The following is a 20,185-nucleotide window of genomic DNA, read 5'->3' on the forward strand; positions in this document are numbered from 1 at the left end:
ATTAAATGACAATTTGTTTTTGTATTGCATAGAGTAGGGTTCACTTTTTTTAATAAAGAGTATGTCAGATTCAGGAAAGAAATACATAGCTAAAAAAAGTTTGCGAACCGTTGATGGACTTATAGATGGATGAGGTTTATTAGTCCGAGTCATGTTTGCTTGACAATACGTCGCAAGCCTAACTACAGTGTTTTTAAAATTTCCTTTTGAAAATTATAAGTGTTCTTTGTACATACAATGTTGCACGGTGAAAGTAAAAACATTTATTTTAGCGATAAGCAGCGCGTACGAATCCTTTAAAAAACAGAATAGTATATTATAGTACACAATTTTCTTAAACTATCAGGTCATAAATCACAAAAAAAAGAAGTTAAATATGAATAATAAACAAAAATAAAAACCTTTATATATGTGTTGACGTATGGCTCTAGAAATTTTTCAAAATTAGAAGTGTTATTGCGCCATCAAACTGGGACACAAGTCAAATACACTAAAACTGCCTCATGCAACATCGATGTCGTAGGCAATTTTGTTAGGGTGAATATTAATTAAACACGATTTTTACGTTACATCGGTAAAAGCCAAGCATATACAAAACTTTTTATTCTACGTCGTTAGTTTAAGCAATGCACAACCGAAGTAAAATCGATTCATTGCATGTTTTAATGGATAAATCTTAAGCAAGACGATGGGCTCTTTGACTTCCAGCGATGATGATCAGTATTCCGGCCAGCAGGAAAAGAGCTCCTGAAACCCAACCGAGATAAAAGGAATAGTAGAAGTAGTAACCGTCGTTCCAACTGAGACCAGTGAAAGTTGCGCAACCGGCAAGGATCACAATACCTAAAAAGTTAGACGTTAAACATAAGGTTGTCAAGGAACATTTTTAGGGTTAAAATCGTCGCTTCAAGAGTGATTTCTTACATTTCGACCCAATATGAATATCTGCCTATAGATAAAAATCTGTTTGCAGTTTTGTACTGTATCTTGGCAAATAAAGCTTACAGTTTAAGATTGCAAGCCAAAATTAGGTTGAAATAATTTATTGAAACGATAAATACCTCCAACAACAACCAAAGCACCCTCCGTTATGAGAGGACAGCCTGATTTAAGACACATGCCAAAGAATCCAACCACCGTTCCAAGAGCAATGAAGCCTGCGCCAACCAGCAATATAATTCGAGGAATGAATGCATGGGGATACTCAACATCTGGGTTCCATCATGTCAGGGAAAAAATACACGTTTAGCGCTATTTCAGTGCAAATAATATACAACGCAAATGCTTTTATTTTAAAGTAGTTTTTTTTTCCACTAGGTAGGCTATGCTCAAACACCTCAGAGTGAGTTTTACCAGATCTTTCTTGCTGTAAAATTAAAGTAAAAAATTCTACTACAAATGTCGGGAAGTACAACGTTTAGACAAAAACCTTTTGCTGACATTTCCTAATTATGTTTGACTTCTATACAGCATTTTGAAGTACCAGTTTTAACAAACTAAACATAGAAACAGACAACGTCTGAATGAAACTTGATATGTTATTCTATTTGAATAAGAAAAATGACGATGTATAAATTTCTGCAAAATTTTAACAAATGATTTTATGTTTTATACCTGTTTTCATAAACAGTCTTAAGAGCATGAGATGCGAAAGCAAGAATCTTTCTTTTACATTTTATTGTCTGCGGGAAAAACCTTACTTTCTAAAGTGTTTCAGCTTAAATATAGAAGTAGACTAAATTCGACTAACAACTAAAAAACAGTATGAATACGAACTCCATTGGTACAATACGTCAAACCGTCAAAGAAAGTTCTTAACCTTTTACCTACTTCGCCACTAGTTTAGTTTTACACGTCACGTTATGACGTAACATACTGCATCGCTCCTGGTGCAGACGTCATAAAAAGAAAACCCTCTTAATAGTATTAAGAAATGTACAGTACAGAAATAAAATAAAATACCAAGAATAGCTATCTTAAAGCACTTTAATTTTTTTATCGCCATTTTGTTATTCATTAACGTGAGAGTAACTGTTAACCAATATAAGATAGCCGTTTCCTAAATTTGGTAGCAATAAAAGTTCCGCATGTTGTGAAAAAGTTAATAAATTTAAAATTTGTAGGACCAATTTCTAAGTAGCCCCGCCAAATCACCACTCGAGAAACTGGAATAGATGAAATCAAACCTGAACCATACCACAGGTTTATAAGCTAAATTAGCTTACTTACCATGCGTGAAACAAGGATAAATGCTAGAAACAAAGCAGTGTTCAAATAGATTGTAGTATCTATCACCGAGCCCTCCAACGACATTATTTTTTTGTTTCCAATACTTCGTCAACATCGATGCAATAAAAGCCGCCGTAGCAAAGATCCATATGACCGTTCCAACGATCAAGGTTCCGTTCTTTCTGCACATTTTTATCGCACACTATTTCGCGCGTTCACTCCTGTCAAAAAATAACATTACACACAGCAAACACATTCGGTTCGTCAATTGGTTAAAAACACAAAGGCAATTTGATCGTGTTCTTTAAAGCCAAAATGACACCTAATTTGACAAAAATAAAAATCCGTGTATGTTCTCAAGCTTAAACATTTTTAATTATGAAAAACGTATTTAATGTGCTGTAAAGCGAACCATTTATCTATCGGCAAACCACCACTGCCTGTGGCCCATCTTTCGAAAGCATTACTGTTCTTTTTGAACTCGTGTTGATTTTACTGCAACTTCAATCACGAGACACAAGCGAATACGTTGTCATGTCGACCAAGTGCGTAATTTCCGGCCATTGACAGCAGTTTAAACATAACTTTCGCAACAACTTGCATCACGATTGCATAAGTGGCAAACGACAGTAATCAAAATTAAAACCGTCTTTATCAAAATCTTTTATACGGCGAACGATTGGGGTCACATCAAGCAAAACGCATACGCATTTTACTTTTTCTGCTATTGTTTGGCCGAAAAGCGACGCTCATTCAGAAGAAGTTGCTATTTTAAATTGACCCGTGCACAACTTATCTGTACCGTACCTAACACAACGATAACACGATACAATGCCACGCCACTATACGACCTTTCAAATTGCCAAATTTACGCTTAAGATATATGACTTATACGTGTTTGCATTACAGTGATTGCCTGGGGCCACGCAATACAGATAGAGGCAGCGATTGTGTTTTTTTTGAAGGTCACCAGGTTTGCGTCATCACTAGCTTTGTTATTTCATAGACATAAGGCAAAAAGAGATTTTCACAAGTTTGCAAAAAAAAAAAAAAATTGAGCAACACCGCCATACCAGAGTTAACGTTTTTTTATAATCAGACTAAGTGACTGACGTTTTCTTGGCAAATAATATGGCTGGTTGTATTAACAGGTCTACAGGCACTTATGTTGAAATGTTGTATCGCAATTTCAATTTTGAAGACATCTTTGTAAGGGGTTAATAACTTAATTACTACTACCTAATTACAGAATATATAATACTGCGCCCACACCACCCAATAAAGTAAAACAGAAAAAAAATAAAAGCATTGTACTACACACTTTTAACAAATGCGTTTTTTGTTTTTGTTTTACTAAAAGATTTTAGGGTGGTTAAGAAAAACAATTGGATACGTGCCAAGCACAGCGCCGCTAATGACCTTTCCCCTTTGTCTGCAAAGAATTTATCCAACTTTACTTCTTGTCTATTGGTCAGACCTAACTTTCCAACACGACATTTTACCGATGTTGCAAGTTTTTATTTTCTTGTGTAAAGTGTGATATAATACAAACTTTTGACACCACCCAGAGACTCTTACTTTAAATTTGATGTTAAAAACCTCAAGAGCACACCAAAAATATATTTGTGCGTTCTCTTGCAACTCCGAATCCCGCCGCCAGCAGGCTCATGTTAAAACACTGCGTTTTTCAACAGTAAGTAACTTTTGTCTTCCTTGCGTTGACAACAAAAAAAGTTAGATTTTCTTTTGATTTCATCTTTTAAAACTACGAAAAATATATACCAGATCGCGTATTTCTGCTTTTTTATAATAACATTTGCAAATTATTTTTTCAGAGTGTTTACTGTTGTGTTCCTGTTTTGTCTCGTGCTTATGACATAACAACAAAGACTATGACGTGCCCCTCGTGACTAACAGAACATTATCGTTGCTTCAATATAGAACCTTGCCTCAGGCAATCACTGCCATTGCAAACACGTATAAGTGCTATATCGCAAGCACACGCTTATCAAGTTGAAAGGTTTTGGCTCCCCGATGTGCAAGTCGTTAGCTTAGAATTTGTTAGTGTTTTACGTTAACATTATTCAACAATTTGTTAGGTATTTCGACCTTTGCGTCCAAACGCAAACAAAAAGGTGGCGAAACGTGGTTTTAATTTACCAGATACCGCAACTTTTGAGACTTAAATGATTTTGTCGTTTTCAAGGACGTAGCCTAATGTTAACAACAGTTCAGATTCACTGAAATGTAAATGTTAGGTTTGATACAACGACATGAAATATATGAAAAAGTGCACAGTTAGTCGAAATGATTAGTAGTGAATACACCACGCCGCTAGAGTACAAAAACAGTAAAAAGTCCCAAAGTCACATCGCATGTTACTATGTCATGTTTCTTTGTGTCATATTTCTATTTTAGCTTGCCAAAGACGAAGTGGCCTGTTACACATTTTTCCTAGCGTGATTTAGAGATTAGAACAGAAACTTATACCATAGTACAATAATTAATATGTGTAAAAGAAACGGTACTTTGATTGCTGGACTGGTCTTATGGATTCTTGCAACAGCCGCTTTTGTAACATCGATGTTGACGAAATATTGGAAACAAAGAGTTGTCCTATTTGGTGTCGCTGGACACTACAACCTGTTTGATATTTGTTTATCTTCTGACCTGTTTCCTTGCTCCAAGTTTGGTAAGTCGTTTAACGAAGTGACGACATTATTGCGGAATAGCAAGAAAACCTAAACGGGTGTTTAATATATTTTAAAACTTCTATGTAATAAAACCTACGTTAAGTAAATCAATTAAAAGAAATCCAAGGAAGTTTAAAAAAATTCATATAGCCCAGCGTTTCTTGACCTTTTGTTTTTCGTGCCGTTTGCTGAATCAATCGCTAAATTCATTTTTCCTTTGTTTTGTTTGTTTATCGCCATGTTGGATGACAGTAAAGAAAAAAAGGATTTATGAACACAGAACAGGAAACTATCAAATTACTGTAATTCGATAGTACCCTATTAAGTGTTCATAAAACCTTCAGACCACAGAACATTGCTTATAAGAACCCATATGGCCTAAATTTAGTGAAATATGACCAATATCACCGAAATAACATGTTTATATCAGTAGAGATAGAAATTATAAGACGATACACATGGAAATGATTATGTCAAGGATTAAACATTAATCTATCGTTGGTTTAATTTTGCTTTTGTTTTCATGGTGATGTAAATGTTTCTATTTTTGGGATACGTGTTTTTCAAACTAAAGTTGTGGTGAGTCAATGTTCGGAATTTCAAATTCTTATTTTCCCTTTTACTCTATTCTAAGAAGCCAGTGCATCGTTTAGCACTTCTCTTTTTTATTTCTGTACCAGGATGGAACCCAGATGATCAGGGTGTTCTTAAAGTTTTCATTCCTCGCATCACTTTACTGGTTGGAGCGGGATTCATTGCTATTGGAACACTGATTGGATTATTAGGCTTGTGTCGCAAAGCAGCTTGCCCCATTATAACTGAGGGTGTCTTGATACTGTCTGGAGGTATTATAGTTTTGTAAAGCGTGCAATATATTTGGTTTTCGGCCAACCGCTGGGGATGCGTTTGTTGGCCAGACATCACGTCACCTATAGCATAGGCAAATAAAACAGCAATAGAGGTCGCACATTTCTCCATAGTTAGTGACTAGACTTGTGCAATTTGAAAACTATGAAATATATATAAAATGATATAAAAAAAGATTCAACCAGAAAGACATTTTTTCATAAATTGATTGTTTACATTTTTAGCACTTGTGATCCTTGCTGGTTGCGCGGCATTTACTGGCCTTAGTTGGGACGACAGCTTCGAATTCTACTATTCTTTTTATCTCGGTTGGGTTTCAGGAGCTCTTTACCTGCTTGCCGGAATACTGATCATCATCGCTGGAACGAAAACGGCTAGTAACAGTTTTGCGTAAGATCCAGCCATTTACCAATCCTTGAACTATAAATCGCTTTTAACGATTTGTTACCATTGCATAACAGCTTACTTATAAAACGCATTGCCGGATGTCTCTTTAAAAGTCCGCTATGCAGCGTTTGTCATTTCAAGATTGCCAATGACATATTTTCTAATATATGAGGCAATTTGATCGTTTTCTAGATCTAAAGAGTGAACTGTGCCAAACGTAAATCTGATTTAAATTCATAGATAATCGAGCTCTTTTTCAAGGTAACTTTATGTTGAAGTCATATCTTAAACTGAGCTAAAAGTCAACAAACGTTTACTTGCCGCCTTTCGTTTTTACAAGTGTACAATGCTTTTCTTGTGTAATGTTCAATGCTAATTGCTTTTACCAACCGTTGAATTGTAGCTATAGGCCAAATATTCTGAACTTCGAGCGAATAAAATCAATGCACTACACAGCTATGCTTATTCAGTGTTAATAACGAAAGTTAAATGACTTGATTTAAGTGTAATAAAACTAAAGTTATGTTTTCAAATGACTTGACTTGACTTAAGTCTTTTGGACAACCTTTTTTTTATAAAATTGGTAATTTACCCTAATATTTGGACATAAAAAATTTACCCGTTCGGCTCCGTAAAGGTTAGGGTTCAGTTTGACTCCCTTGTAGTTATTCAATATCAACAATTTGAGTTTATCTGGCAGCTTGCTTCGTGTGTTATGTGGAATAATAGAGTTATAATCGCAATACGTTTTTTTTATTTATTGTTTAACCAAAGTCCAGATTTCGCATTGGGGAAAAAAGTTGTTTTTGTTTATTTTAATGGATTATTATCCGAAACATTTTTCAGCCAAATTATTTTTATGCATATCGTTCCGTGGCTTGAAAACGTTGAAAAACACTGTTTCATAAAGGACGAGTTAAAGTTGGTTGTTATAGGGCCATTGGAGCAGCATAAAAGCAATAACCGCCATCTTCATTTGAAAAACAAGTGCCTATTTTTTTGGAAAGAAGTCAACTCATGCATCAAGCCAAGAGTTGAAAGAAAGTTAATTTGTTTATTATGAGATATAACAGAGAAAGGTTATTTGGGTAAATAATAATGGCTTCTTTCTATATTATCACCTTGGCGATTGTTCTTAGCGGAAAACCAACTTTAGCTCTATGTTAGCCACCATAACGACTGACCCTCCGAAGCTGTGACAGCGGAGCTGCTAATTAACTCGTCTTTGCACAACTTGTTCAACTCAAGATCTAGACCAGGGTGGTCCAAACCTAGGCCCGCGGGCGACATGTGGCTAAGGTTTGAAAGTCGCAGTACGTCCTATATAAAACATTTCAAAATGGCTGTTTTGCGAACTTATAAGCATGGCTGCGGAGTCGGACTCAAGACATGAATATGACATAAAACTACCCGAGTCCGACATCCGCAGTAGCAAATTTTAAAACTGATGTGGCCGTCAACTGGAAATTGTGGAACCTTTTCCAACCATGTATTGTGAGTGACTCGGGAATCGACGAAATCGCACATTTGACCGGAGTCGGACTCTGGTTATTTTTAACCGACTCCGTAACGCTGCCTAAAATTAGCCTATATTTGCGTTTTGTTTTTCGTCTTTTAATACGAACATAACATATAAAGTTCCACCCTATATAAATGACAATTTTAGCAACTTTAAAGTAAGTGAACGATGAACTGACCCTTTCCATGATCCAATTTCAGCAAAGTTGATCTACAACATTTTGCCGGTCTCAATATCACTCAATTTTATTTGCGTAGCCTACATGTTCGATGAGAGCAGCAAGTTTATGAAGCCTATATTTCTTTCAACGTTACTTTTGGCGATGCATTACTTTGGCGATGCGATGCATCGCGGCGCCATATTTAAACATTTCATGCCCCGACCAAACGAAATTTATTAATGGCACGCATATAGCACTTTTTGTGGACCGCAAAGAATATGCAAGAAATTTTATGGCCCGCGATGCTGTCAACCTTGGACCACCCTGATCTAGAGTCTAGACCTTGACAATTAATTCACCTATTGGGATATTCACAATTATATATCAGCGCACACGACAGGTCAAAACGGGGATTCCTTCTAGCGCAAAATCGCATAAGTGAATAAGTAGCAGAGACATCTGTCTGCTGTGGGCGTCGCTCCCATATCAGTGGACCTCAGTCATACCCCATTCAGATTTCGTAATATTACGCAAGGCATGGCAGCATTATTACTGGAAGTATAGGCGATCGAATACTTCACGGCCCGTTCCAGTAAACAATCCTGGATAGCTGCCTAATTCTCCAACGCGATCTTCGTATGTTGACGCATACAATATCTGTGAAACATAAAATGGATGTCAAAGCGTTTTGACATTGTTGAAACAAGTCATTTTTAAATGACTCAAGTCCCAGTTAAAGACATCAATTGCCTAAGTCCCGGTGATTTATTAGAGCAAGTCAACTTCAAGCAAAGATATTAATATAAAAATAAAAGGTTAAACTGTTCAGTTTGGTAAACTGACAAGCGTATGAGCCATATCTCAATTAAAGCAATTTTCGTAAAAAATCGTTTACGTGCATTTAATTCGATAAGAATTAAGTAATGTAAAGAAAACTCAAATGTACCGTAGATAAAAATTGCCATTTTATTAGAAAACAAACTTTGTTGTTGAAAAATTAACTTTGTTGTTGATAAATTAATACTTATATTCCCGATGTAATGTTTGTCAGCCACGAAGTTTGCAAACGCAATCGAAATTGGTTTCAATGAGGTGCCTATAAGGTTTAACAGGGCGCCGTCACCGTTTTCGGCCTCGCATATTCTACAACTACACGGCACAGTTAGGCACAAGCGGATTTGGACGTGCTTCAACTCGGAAACTACCCAAAGGCACCTCCCTACCTTTTCTTTGAGCACTTCCAAATTTACTTTCGTCCCCCAATATGAAATCTCACCTTTTTCTAAAACTTTAAAGCATATGCCATAAAGGCCCGTTTACACTACAGCAGCACTGAGCTGAGCTGGACGTGAAATTGTTTTCACTACACCTGCGCTGAGCTGAGCTGGGCGTAAAAATCGCTTCAAAACGTAACGTTTTTCTATAGCTGCACTGGGCTTGAGTTTAGCAAAGCGTGAAAATCGCTCGAAAGCGTATATTTTTAGATGCACGGGGCTTGAGTTTAGCAAAGCTTGAAAGGCTCGCCACAATATAAATCTAGGTGTTTTAAATTAAGCCTTGCTCAGCCCAGTGCAGCTGTAGTGTAAACGGACCTTAAAGTATGGCGTGATCTGGCCCTTCGTTGAAGTTAACGGTGTTTCTGTGCTTGTCTCAAATAAAATAGACACGACATAATGTAAAATAATCAGTCGTTAAGGCTATTGCTGTTTACCAAAAAAAACTTAACATTTTATTTTGGTGCACATGACTTGAACCAAAGAGGTTATAATCTCTTTGACTTGAACCAACAACATTTATCGTTTCTGTGTCGTTGCTTGAACTTGTTATTTTGTGCTGTTACACAAGCATTACACCTATGTAAAATCAGCGATGCGTTACAAAAGTAAATCTTAGTGTATTTCCTTTCACTTTAGGCTTGCTAGTTAATGACCATTCTCATTCTGGCAGGATTTTTTTAGAATTTATTTCGCTCAAATTTTTCCTATTTTAAAATTAATTTTTGATGCGCATACCACATAAAGTATTTATAAGCATTTTTTTAAAGAAAAAAATATTTCTAATTTGATGTATAGAAAATCCTTAATTTGGTTTGTTTGATTTTATTTTATCCACCTATTATAAAACCTTTATTACTTAACGCGCAATTTTTATTTCTATATAAAGAAAACGATATCTCTTTCTTCAGCTTATATCTGATAATATTTATTTTTTTGGCTTCAAATTTATTGAATAACTTACCAGCATGATAAAATATTTATGTCGCCAAAAAAACCTTTTTTGCAAACGGTGCCAAAATTGGACAATAAAACTTAACTTTAAAAATGTAGTTTGTGATAACATCTTTTGTGGTTTTGTAAAACGGTTCAGGGTCGGTGACATAATCAAAAACCGGATAACTGATTCCGGCTATCTACACGTCGCTGTAGCTGACTGATAACACCTTACTGTTCGAAATTCGTCGCGCCACAGATTATCTTATACTTCAACAATTGGTTCCATCTCTAATCCACAGTCTTTTTTATTTAACTATTTCACAATTATATAAGCTGGTTAACGTATTCTTGTTTTCACTATTTTTAGTGATTAGGTGCTGCAATATTACAGCCGAACAGCCGATTTATAATTTCGTTTACACCATAGTAGCGATATTGATTTATTGACAGGTTGCCTGATGCAAGTTTTTATGTTTTTTATTTTTGTTTGGTTTCATTCCTAATACAACAAGGCTCTTCCACTAGTTATTTTCTACGAGCATATCCCGCTGCGCAACACGCCGCCGAGACGCTTTGTCATAGGAGTAACCACCGCTCAACTATTCAGTATTGCTAAAATACATCTTAGTCAAAAATGCTGTAAAGTCTTTTTGATGACCCAATAGCTAGAACGCCCAGCTGAACGGTCTAAGGGTGGCCTATTTTATACATTAGCGAAACTTAGTTCTATATTGTTGAAGGAATGTAACAAGGCGCTTCGCTAGGAATTTTCTATGCACACATCCCGCTGGGCCACACGCCGCCGAGACGCTTTGTCATAGGGGTAACCACCGCTCGCATTACGCGGCTTGTATTATTATTCAACGACAGCGACGTAGATCAGCATAGTTCATTTGAAGTTAAGTTATTTGTTTGCTCAAAAGCAGCACGACCAGAATTTAATGTTAGCATGTAGTAATGGTTATATTTACAGAGGAAAACAAGGAAGGATTTTTCTGTGATTTAAAATAATATTTTCTGGCATAACTTGGTTCTACAGCATAAAAGTAAACACAAATAAAATACCTTTCCGGACAATAGATTGTTTTTAATTATTCAATATTGGCAGAATACATCTTATTTAACAATGCTGTAAAGTCATTTTGATGACCCCATAGCTAGAACGCCCAGCTGAACGATTTAAGCTTGACCTGTTTTATCACTTTTCGAAACAGCGTTTTAGAGGGTCAAATCAACGACGGTTTTAAGAACTTTTCAATCCATAGAGTTTTCTAATTTTTTTAGCATCGTAAGAATCAAACTTACAAAATAACAACGTACATTTTAAAAACTGACGCTAAATCTAATTTTCGAGTAAAAATTGCTTTTGTAGCTTAAGAACTGATGACAAAAAAGTTGAACACAGTGTTAGATGTTTCCTGACAGCAACCCCTAAACATCGCTACTTGCTTCAACCAATAACAACGTACATACCAAGCTACCTGTCTTAAAAGAATTACTACGCGCGCCGTCAACTATCTAAGAACACCCACCTTCACATTACAATGGATCGGCGGCAATCAGGACAGTCCATGAGACATTTGAGTCTGCTGAAAGATCACCGGAAATGTTCTATGAACCAAGCTGGTGTTTCTTTTTGTGCGGGTTTTGAGTTTGGTCAGCGGAGCCTGCGGGTTCAATACCAACTCATGACTTATGCGACCAGTTGTTCCCCGCAAAATCAAAGCAACTGGTTGCTATCATTTTCAAAGAAACATGGCCAAACTAAACATTTTAATTTATAATGCACGTTTCTATGGCATATGTTTTGTTAAATAGTATGCACATTGTTAGTTGCAAATAAAAACACGATTGAATGAGAACACCATATGAAAAAGGGTATTTTACAGCACGGCAAAAAATCAGGCTTAATTAGGTCATATAGACACTTCACGAGTTGCGCTTTCCGAAGTTTCCTTTGTGATTCGTATAGTAGTAAAAAGGATTGCAAATAAATTAGGCAAAAATATTAATCCGTTTGAGTGTTTTAATTTTAACTCCTTAGCATGTTTTAATATAACAAAAGTAATAATGCAATTTCTCTTTATTTGTCGCGCTTAAAGTTAAGTAGAAAAATTATTAATTAATCGGGAATTTCCTTGTTGTGAAAAAATACAAAATCAAATAATTATTAAAAACGTTTATTTTTTGTAAATTACCATTATAAAAGCATTTAAAACTAGTGCCAAGTCGTAAGTGAGAAAAATGATAAATAAAAACAGAGTTTGAAAAATTGCCTTCTTTTTACGCTTAAAACTCGTATTATAAAAAAAGCGGAAATATGCCCCCTATAAATTGTTATGTTGGGGTAGCCAGCTATGGGGTTACTTTTTTGACTTTGTCGTTTGAATAAGGAACATTTCTTCATAGAACTGACGAAAGTTTGAAAAAAATCTATTGTTCGGAAAGTTTTTAAAAATTGCCTTCTTTTCACGCTTAAAACTCGTAATATGAAAAAAGCGGAAATAAGCCCCTTGTAAATCGTTATGTTGGGTTAACCGGCTATGGGGTCACTTTTTTAACTTTGTCGTTTGATTAACGAACATGTCTTCTAGAACTGCCGAAAGTTTGAAAAAAATCTATTTTTCGGAAAGTTTTTCAAAAATTGCCTTCTTTTTACGCTTAAAACTCGTATCATTAAAAAGGCGAAAATAGGCCCCCTATAAATCGTTATGTTGCGGTAACCAGGTATGGGGTCACTTTTTTGACTTTGCTGTTTGATCAACAAACATTTTTTCTAGAACTGCCGAAAGTTTGAAAACAAACTATTGTTCGGAAACTAACATAATTTGCAAGTATTGGCGCATGGTTGTTTCTCGACTCACTCCTCTCTGAGCCTGCATAGCTCAGTTGGTAAAGCGACGGTCCCGGCTTGATCGGAGGTCGTGAGTTCGAACCTCACAGCAGGCCAGTTGTTTTTCTGGCTTGCTCTGCTTGCATCATAGATCGACAGATTCGGCGAGTCTGCGATGGCTTTTCGGTGTACTACTGATACGGAAGCCGTAATCGTTGGTCATAAAGCAGCTTCCGAGGGGCTAGATCACAGTTGTTATTAAACACATATGTGTGTGTCTTTCATTGATTGATACGGACCGATCATCCCCCAATGTGAAGTTGCTTGTACTAACAGAATGTGCAAGTATTGGCGCATGGTTGTTTTTCGACTCGCTCCTCTCTGAGCCTGCATAGCTCAGTTGGTAGAGCGACGGTCCCGGCTTGACCGGATGTCGTGAGTTCGAACCTCACTGCAGCCCAGTATTTTTTTCAGAAAATGTCTTGGCGGGCCGTGCCAAAAATGAAGATCTCGACTACAAATATAGTAGCCTACAACGTGTGATTTGTTTCAAAAGAATCTTTAAATACCATTGTTTTGGCAAGCTGGTATGATTGGAAATAAGTAAGGATGCCTTACAAGTATTGTATTCGTTAAAATATTATAAAATAAAAAAATGTTAAATAAGGGCCGGAGTATATTGCTTGACGGGCCGGTCCGAGGGCCGAAGTTTGCCCAGGTCTGCTCTACAGAGTCTACGTCGTTTGACAATTTAAAGATTTTTTTGCGGAAGACTTTGTAATAAAGTTTGGCATTGATGTGTATGAATGAGAAACAAAGCAAGCTTTTCATAATAGAATTATATCGACCTGTGGCCTGCTATATTATTGTCCGCGAACATTTTTTAAACCCAATTTTGTCTCTTTACTAAATGTTTTTGGCGCCTATACTCTAGTCTACAGATGGTATGTTTATATTTAGAAACAACAGTAAAAATTAGCGCAAAAAGCGCTAAAAAATTGCAGTTGTTCTGAAAAAATTACAACAAACGAGCTAAATCACATTGCGTGCGAAGTCTACGAAAGGATATTCGTGCGAAATTGTTTTTTTTTTGTTATCTACGTAAATATTCCAAAAAGTATACATGACCTCGTGCCTCCTATACCCCATTATTCGCCATAAAATTTTATGAAAAAAAAGTTTAAACATCACATGAGGCAGTTTCTTATCGCCAAAGTCAAGTGATGTCAATGCTATTTTTTAAAGATAAAGTAATTATAAAAGCATCTGTAGCTATCAACTCAAAAAACAACTATAGGCTACTGTAAATAAGCATAACGATAAGGAGGACTATTTTAGACAAGACATGACGTCAATTAAATGTCATACGCTATGTGGTGTCATTTAATAAATTTCCTTGGTTGTCTTATGTTGAAGTTAAATTTGTTTTTGATGAAGAAGTTTTTGATGAAGATCCTTATCGTTAGTATGCTGCATGGGCTGGAACAATCCTCCATCCGCTAAAAGCATCGATATTAATATTACCTTTTTTTGTCTATCAATTCTGCTTATCCGCAGATAATCATGGTCATGTTATGAGTCAAGTATGCTATTTAAAGCCTATGACGTCAAAATGGTAAAGGAAAAATTAAAAATCCATAGCACAACAAAAGTTGATTTTAAGGTCACTGTAAAATGACTAACTTATCACGCGCCAAACGCTACCTAACAATTATTTTGTATTGTACAAACTTATTTAAGAACTTCAATGAATAATATCACTGGTCACCATGTTAGGCACACTAAGGTTCCTGGGTACACCAGACTATTCTTGCCATCCTTGACTTAGTGTTGAAACACGCTGTGGAATCTGTTTTGCTAAACAGTTGTCAAGTTAATGGCCTAGAGCCCTAGACCAGTGGTTCTCAACCGCCGGTTCGCGTCAACTTTCCTGCCGGTCCGCCAAATATAATAGAATTTTATATCTCAATGGCAAAATGGAAGATGTTGAAGGCTTGCATCAACTTTAGAACTTCGCCAGTTGCGTAATTTGCAGCATTGTGACGTAACATAGAGTTAATGGCTGATTAAAGTCAACTTGGACCAGTTGTATGTAAAAAAGACTTCAATAGAAACGCGTATAACACGCGTGTTATAAAAAACAGCAGGAAATTGCTCATTGAATCAAAGTTTCCATTCTTTGCTTTTAAGTTGCATAGTCTTGTCGTAATTAATTTTTTGTTTGATTTTTATTTTTGAAGGTCCACCGGTCCGCAAAATTTGTTTTAAAATTTTGCCGGTCCGCAAGCTAAAAAGGTTGAGAGCCACTGGCCTAGACAACTTGCTTAATAACACTTATAGGGCTACTATATGCCACTGTTTAATTGAGTTAGTATTTTTTCAATGAATGGGCATCTGGGCCAGTGGCGTAGCCAGCCGAAAATTTTTGAGGGGCAAAAAAGTTGGAATTTTTTGTTTAGCTTTTGTCATTGTATTAACTGCCGTAACGAACACAAATAACAATGCTAGCGAACCGTTTCGAGCAAAAACTGTCTAAAAGTAGTAAAACTACATTATTGTATAGCAAACGTTATGTTAACTACATCGTTTGTGACGTAACAATGCATGACAATTGAAGGTGTGGCATGCCTGTGATCGACTTTTGTGGAAGACTTGGACAACTAGATAATTCTAGTTTTCTAATTCATTAAATTAGAGCAAAATGCGGCTAATTCTAAATCTAATCTAGTATGTGATTTGCTTAAATGGTCTAATTCTAATCTAATTCGGATTTTACCAAAAATGCTACTTTGTCCAACGGCATTTTTAGTTTCTCAGCTTAAACACAGAATTTCAATTATAATTTTTTGGTTGGAACGTCTTGTATGTATTTTTACAGTCTAAAAAACAATAAAAGGCATACAAATTAGCACACACATAACTACCATTCACGGTCTTATAAGAATAAATTGCAATTAAATTAAATTGTTTGTAAATAATTAAATGTAATTCTAGTTCAAATTCTAGTTGAAACTTCATATTTAAGGAATTCGGTAATTCAAATTCTAATCTAATTTGAGAAAACTCAAAACGACCTAATTCTAATTCTAATCTAATTTAGAAAAACTAAAATGCTCTAATTTTAATCCTGATTTAATTTTTAAAAGCTAAAATAAATCTAGTTGTCCAAGTCTGTTTTGTGGTACTGCTCATAAATGCTACAAAACAAATGATTAAGAGTAAAGTATGCCTTCTTTTCCTTCTGAATCACATTTTACTTAATTTGAACAAAAGAAAGGCAACTTTTCGATAAATTTAATTTTAATTGTTTTTGTACGCACTAAGTCATTTGTGCACAGCTTATTTCCCAAATTTACTTATTTTATATGGGTTGTGACGTCAAAATTTCCATACCTATATGACCAGACAAAATCCTGGATTGCTTACCTGTGCAGGGCTAAACAGATTTGTTGGGGGCAGATGCAGGTGACTGCTATAATTTGAATCCGAGATCGTTTGTTAAGGATGATTTCAGGTTGATTGAAAGGTTGCGTGTTCTAACAGCCAGGGCCGGATTAACATAGTGGCAGATGTGGCAGCTGCTACGGGCCCCGCGCTTCACAAGGCCCCGCGCTTGGTGAGCAAATCTTTTTTTTTGGCAAAAAATGTCGAACATAGTTGGTAAGAATTTTTTTTTTTTTTTAATATTATGGTTGTAACTTGTAAGTTTAAATTACTAGGCCCAAAATATAGTCCATTCCTAATTATTGTAAACTTTAAAAACAGTAATTTCCACTGGGGGCAACTGCCTTGATCGAGTGCTTTTACGGACACAATAATGTGACCGCTACTTTGGAAATACTTCGACACTTTTCAAGCCTGTATAGAAGTGTCAACTATTAGTTTCGCTTTCAGCTTGGTTTCCCAATCGCACAAAAAACACTCATGTTAGCTCGCATTTTTTTACATCGAACTGCTCTGCTTTAACGCAGTAAACATCATGCCACTTTTGAGGCATTGTGACGTAACACGAACGGTTTTAGTCGTAAACAAGTTTAATATGGTATTTTTTATCTGAAAAGAATGTTAAATACCACTGTTAGGTACTAATTGTGACAAGGGCCACGATACTAGTCCTAGTTGTTTAAGAGAATATTCGAGGGGATGGCAGCTTCGCATTTGATTTAAACGGTATTTAGCCTATTGCTTCTGAGATAAAATTGTAAGTAAGTACTAGCTATTTCGTAATTGAGACAACTAACAGCAAAATAATCTAGCAAAGCTAGCAATTCAGGTCAGACACATTAACCAGATCTTAAAAAGATATATATATATTTCGCCAACTAAGGCATCGTCAGTATATCTTATTCAAATAGAGATTCTATTTGAATAAGATATACTGACGATGCCTTAGTTGGCGAAATATATATATATCTTTTTAAGATCTGGTTAATGTGTCTGACCTGAATTGCTAGCTTTGCTAGATTATTTTGCTGTTACTGATCAGGAATTAAGGTCGACATTTATCTTGCAAGGGTCAAGGTGATTTCTATTATTCACATATTCAGTGCAACATTGAGACAACTATAGCACCTTTTGTATTAAACTTGGCCAGCTGATTGAATGGTTGGGTGTCAGCCGAAGGGCTACAGTAATTCCTATGGTCTGCTGTACTTTAAGTTTATGTTGTCAGGCTAACTGTAAACTGATCGTATTAGTAGATTCAGTGAAATTTTTGTTAAGTAGATTACTGCTAACTCTTATGAGACTACTTCACAAATGACTTCACGAGACAGAGATATGGGAAGGAAATATCTTTCCGGGCAGAGAAAGATAAAAGAAAAAGAGAGGCATCAGAACGGCCACATAAATTTCTGCAAAAATTGCCAAAACTCACATCTTTTTTTCTTCTCCGTTACCATCTGCTGTGAGCTCAACTTTTCATAAGGATGCTAGCATGCTGGAACTTCAGCCTTGCTCAAGCTCAGGTACTACCGAGCAAGAACAACAGGAACCAACCAAGGAAATGGAAACTCAACAGCCTTCCTACTTACCAACATCTAAGGTTCTACATCTGGCAGCTCAATCCAATGACTTGGGGGAGTGGCCTTTAGTTCTTGAATATGAATAAAAAAAGAAATTGGCAGCAAGGGGCAGTTCAGAATGTCAGCAAATGAACAGTGACTTTACCAAATCAATGAGATTCTATGAGGCTGAGGGTTACAATAGATTTTATAAAAAGCAATATTTTACACATGTGCATAAATCTACAAGTGAAAAGCGGCTAAGGGAGTGGTTATGCTACAGCGAGACCAAAGGCAATCTGTATTGTTTTACCTGCAAACTAGCAGCCTTATCCAACACTGAATTGAACGTATTTTGTGAAGGTTTTAATGCCTGGAAGCATGCACAGCAGCTGATACAGAGACACGAGACAAGTTCGATGCACAAAGCTGGGGTCCTTTACCCGACCAATCTCAGAAAAGATGGAGAAAAATTGATGCCGCCCTGACGAAACAACTTGAGGACGAGAAGAAACACTGGGGTTCCCTACTGGAGAGGATCATTAATGTCATGAAGTTCTTATGTGAAAGTAGGTTTGGCCTTCAGAGGAACAGATTAAACAGTAGGATCTCCTAACAACGGAAACTATTTTGGACTGTTGGAGCTCATTGCAACTGTAGATCCATTCTTGTGCCAACACATCAAGATGCATGCCAATCGTGGAAAAGGACACACTTCCTACTTATCAAAGACTATTTGCGAAGAGGTAGTCGAGACATTGGGAAAAGCAGCTGAAGATATAATCGTCAGGGAACTGAAGGAAGCTAAATACTTTTCCATATCACTAGATTCAACCCGCACATTGCTCACACGGACCAGCTTTGTTTCACAGTACGATATGTCAAGCCAACATGGCCCGTGGAAAGGTTTCTTGCATTTCTGCCAATGGAGGGCCATACTGCTCAGGAGATTTTCGACAGCCTGGTGCTGTACACCAGTGAGAAGGGTATCAATCTTGCCGATTGCCGTGGACAGAGTTATGACAATGCGTCCAACATGAGCGGGAAATATAACGGGGTACAGGAACTTGTCAAAAGAAAATTTAGTGCTGTTACAGAATATGTTCCATGCTATGCTCATTCGTTGAATTTAGTTGGTGTATGCGCTGCACAATCGTGTCCAGAAACAGTTCAGTTTTTTGACTTCGTTGAAAATATATATGTATTCTTTGCTGCTTCAACACACCGGTGGTCCGTTCTGGAGCGTTCAGGTGGTTGAGTGCCAAAGAGGCTCTCTGCAACACGATGGTCCGCAAGAGCTGATGCCATTAAGGTTATTAAAGAACATTATCCTTTTATAAAGGAAGCATTGGAGAAACTTGCGAAAGACCAAGAGAAACAGCCAGAATGTCGACAACAGGCAAATGGACTCTCGATAAAATGGAGTTGCTCGAAACTGGAATTTTATTGTTTTTTTGGAATAGCGTACTCGAGCGCTTTCAGGAAACTCAAGCTTCTCTTCAATCAAAGCAGCAAAACCTCAACATTGCCTTAGCATTGTGTGCCTCTTTGGCAGAATACCTACAGACTTTTAGAGAACAATTCGCTAAGTTTGAGTGAGAGGCGCAGGCGAAGCTGACTCAAGTGCCAGACTACCAAACAACAAGAACAAGAAGAATTGTCCAAAATCGAAGACGCGATGTTTGAGTCAGAGGCGCAGGCGAAGCTGACTCAAGTGCCAGACTACCAAACAACAAGAACAAGAAGAATTGTCCAAAATCGAAGACGCGATTTTGGTCAAAGCGTCTTCCAAAATCGAAGACGCTTTGACCAAAGAAAACAATATTGACAACACGTTTCCTAACATTGACAATTTGTTACGTATTTATCTATGTATGATGGTAACTAATTATACTGGAGAGAGATCGTTTTCAAAATTAAAGTTAATTAAAAAACCATCTGAAAATAGGGAAACACAAATGGGGAAAGAGCAACTACACTATTTAACTATTTTGAATATTGAAAATGACGTTCTAAAGTCACTAAACTCATCCGAAATGATTGCCAAAATTGCAGAAATCAAAATGCGTCGAAAAGACATTTAAATAATATTGTTGAACTTTTATATTTGTTGCAAATAAAGCATTACATTGGACATTTTTGTTGTGGAATGTAGATTAAATTCATAAAATATTTAATTACTCCCGGTGATCAGATCAATCTAACACAGGCCCCGCACTTAGTTAATCCGGCACGGCCCCCACAGAGAGCCAATGTGTGGGGGGGGGGCACTTGCCTCCTC

The 20,185-nt window shown here is 36.5% G+C and overlaps 2 protein-coding genes across 2 annotated transcripts; one reads left to right on the top strand and one right to left on the bottom strand.

The window, feature by feature from the left end:
* Positions 1-248: 248 nt before the first annotated feature.
* On the bottom strand, positions 249-3,053 carry LOC146160206 (uncharacterized). Its single transcript, XM_083384648.1, has 3 exons — positions 2,230-3,053; positions 1,062-1,211; positions 249-843 (listed from the first exon to the last, which is right to left on the bottom strand). Exons 1-3 carry the CDS (start codon positions 2,417-2,419, stop codon positions 677-679), a joined length of 507 nt encoding a protein of 168 aa, XP_083240774.1. The 5' UTR covers positions 2,420-3,053; the 3' UTR covers positions 249-676.
* A 1,199-nt stretch (positions 3,054-4,252) lies between these two features.
* On the top strand, positions 4,253-6,629 carry LOC146160207 (uncharacterized). Its single transcript, XM_083384371.1, has 3 exons — positions 4,253-4,921; positions 5,603-5,767; positions 6,014-6,629. Exons 1-3 carry the CDS (start codon positions 4,738-4,740, stop codon positions 6,181-6,183), a joined length of 519 nt encoding a protein of 172 aa, XP_083240497.1. The 5' UTR covers positions 4,253-4,737; the 3' UTR covers positions 6,184-6,629.
* Positions 6,630-20,185: the final 13,556 nt, after the last annotated feature.

The sequence above is a fragment of the Ascidiella aspersa genome, chromosome 3, assembly GCF_963924565.1.
Source record: "Ascidiella aspersa chromosome 3, kaAscAspe10.2, whole genome shotgun sequence".
Taxonomy (NCBI): domain Eukaryota; kingdom Metazoa; phylum Chordata; class Ascidiacea; order Phlebobranchia; family Ascidiidae; genus Ascidiella; species Ascidiella aspersa.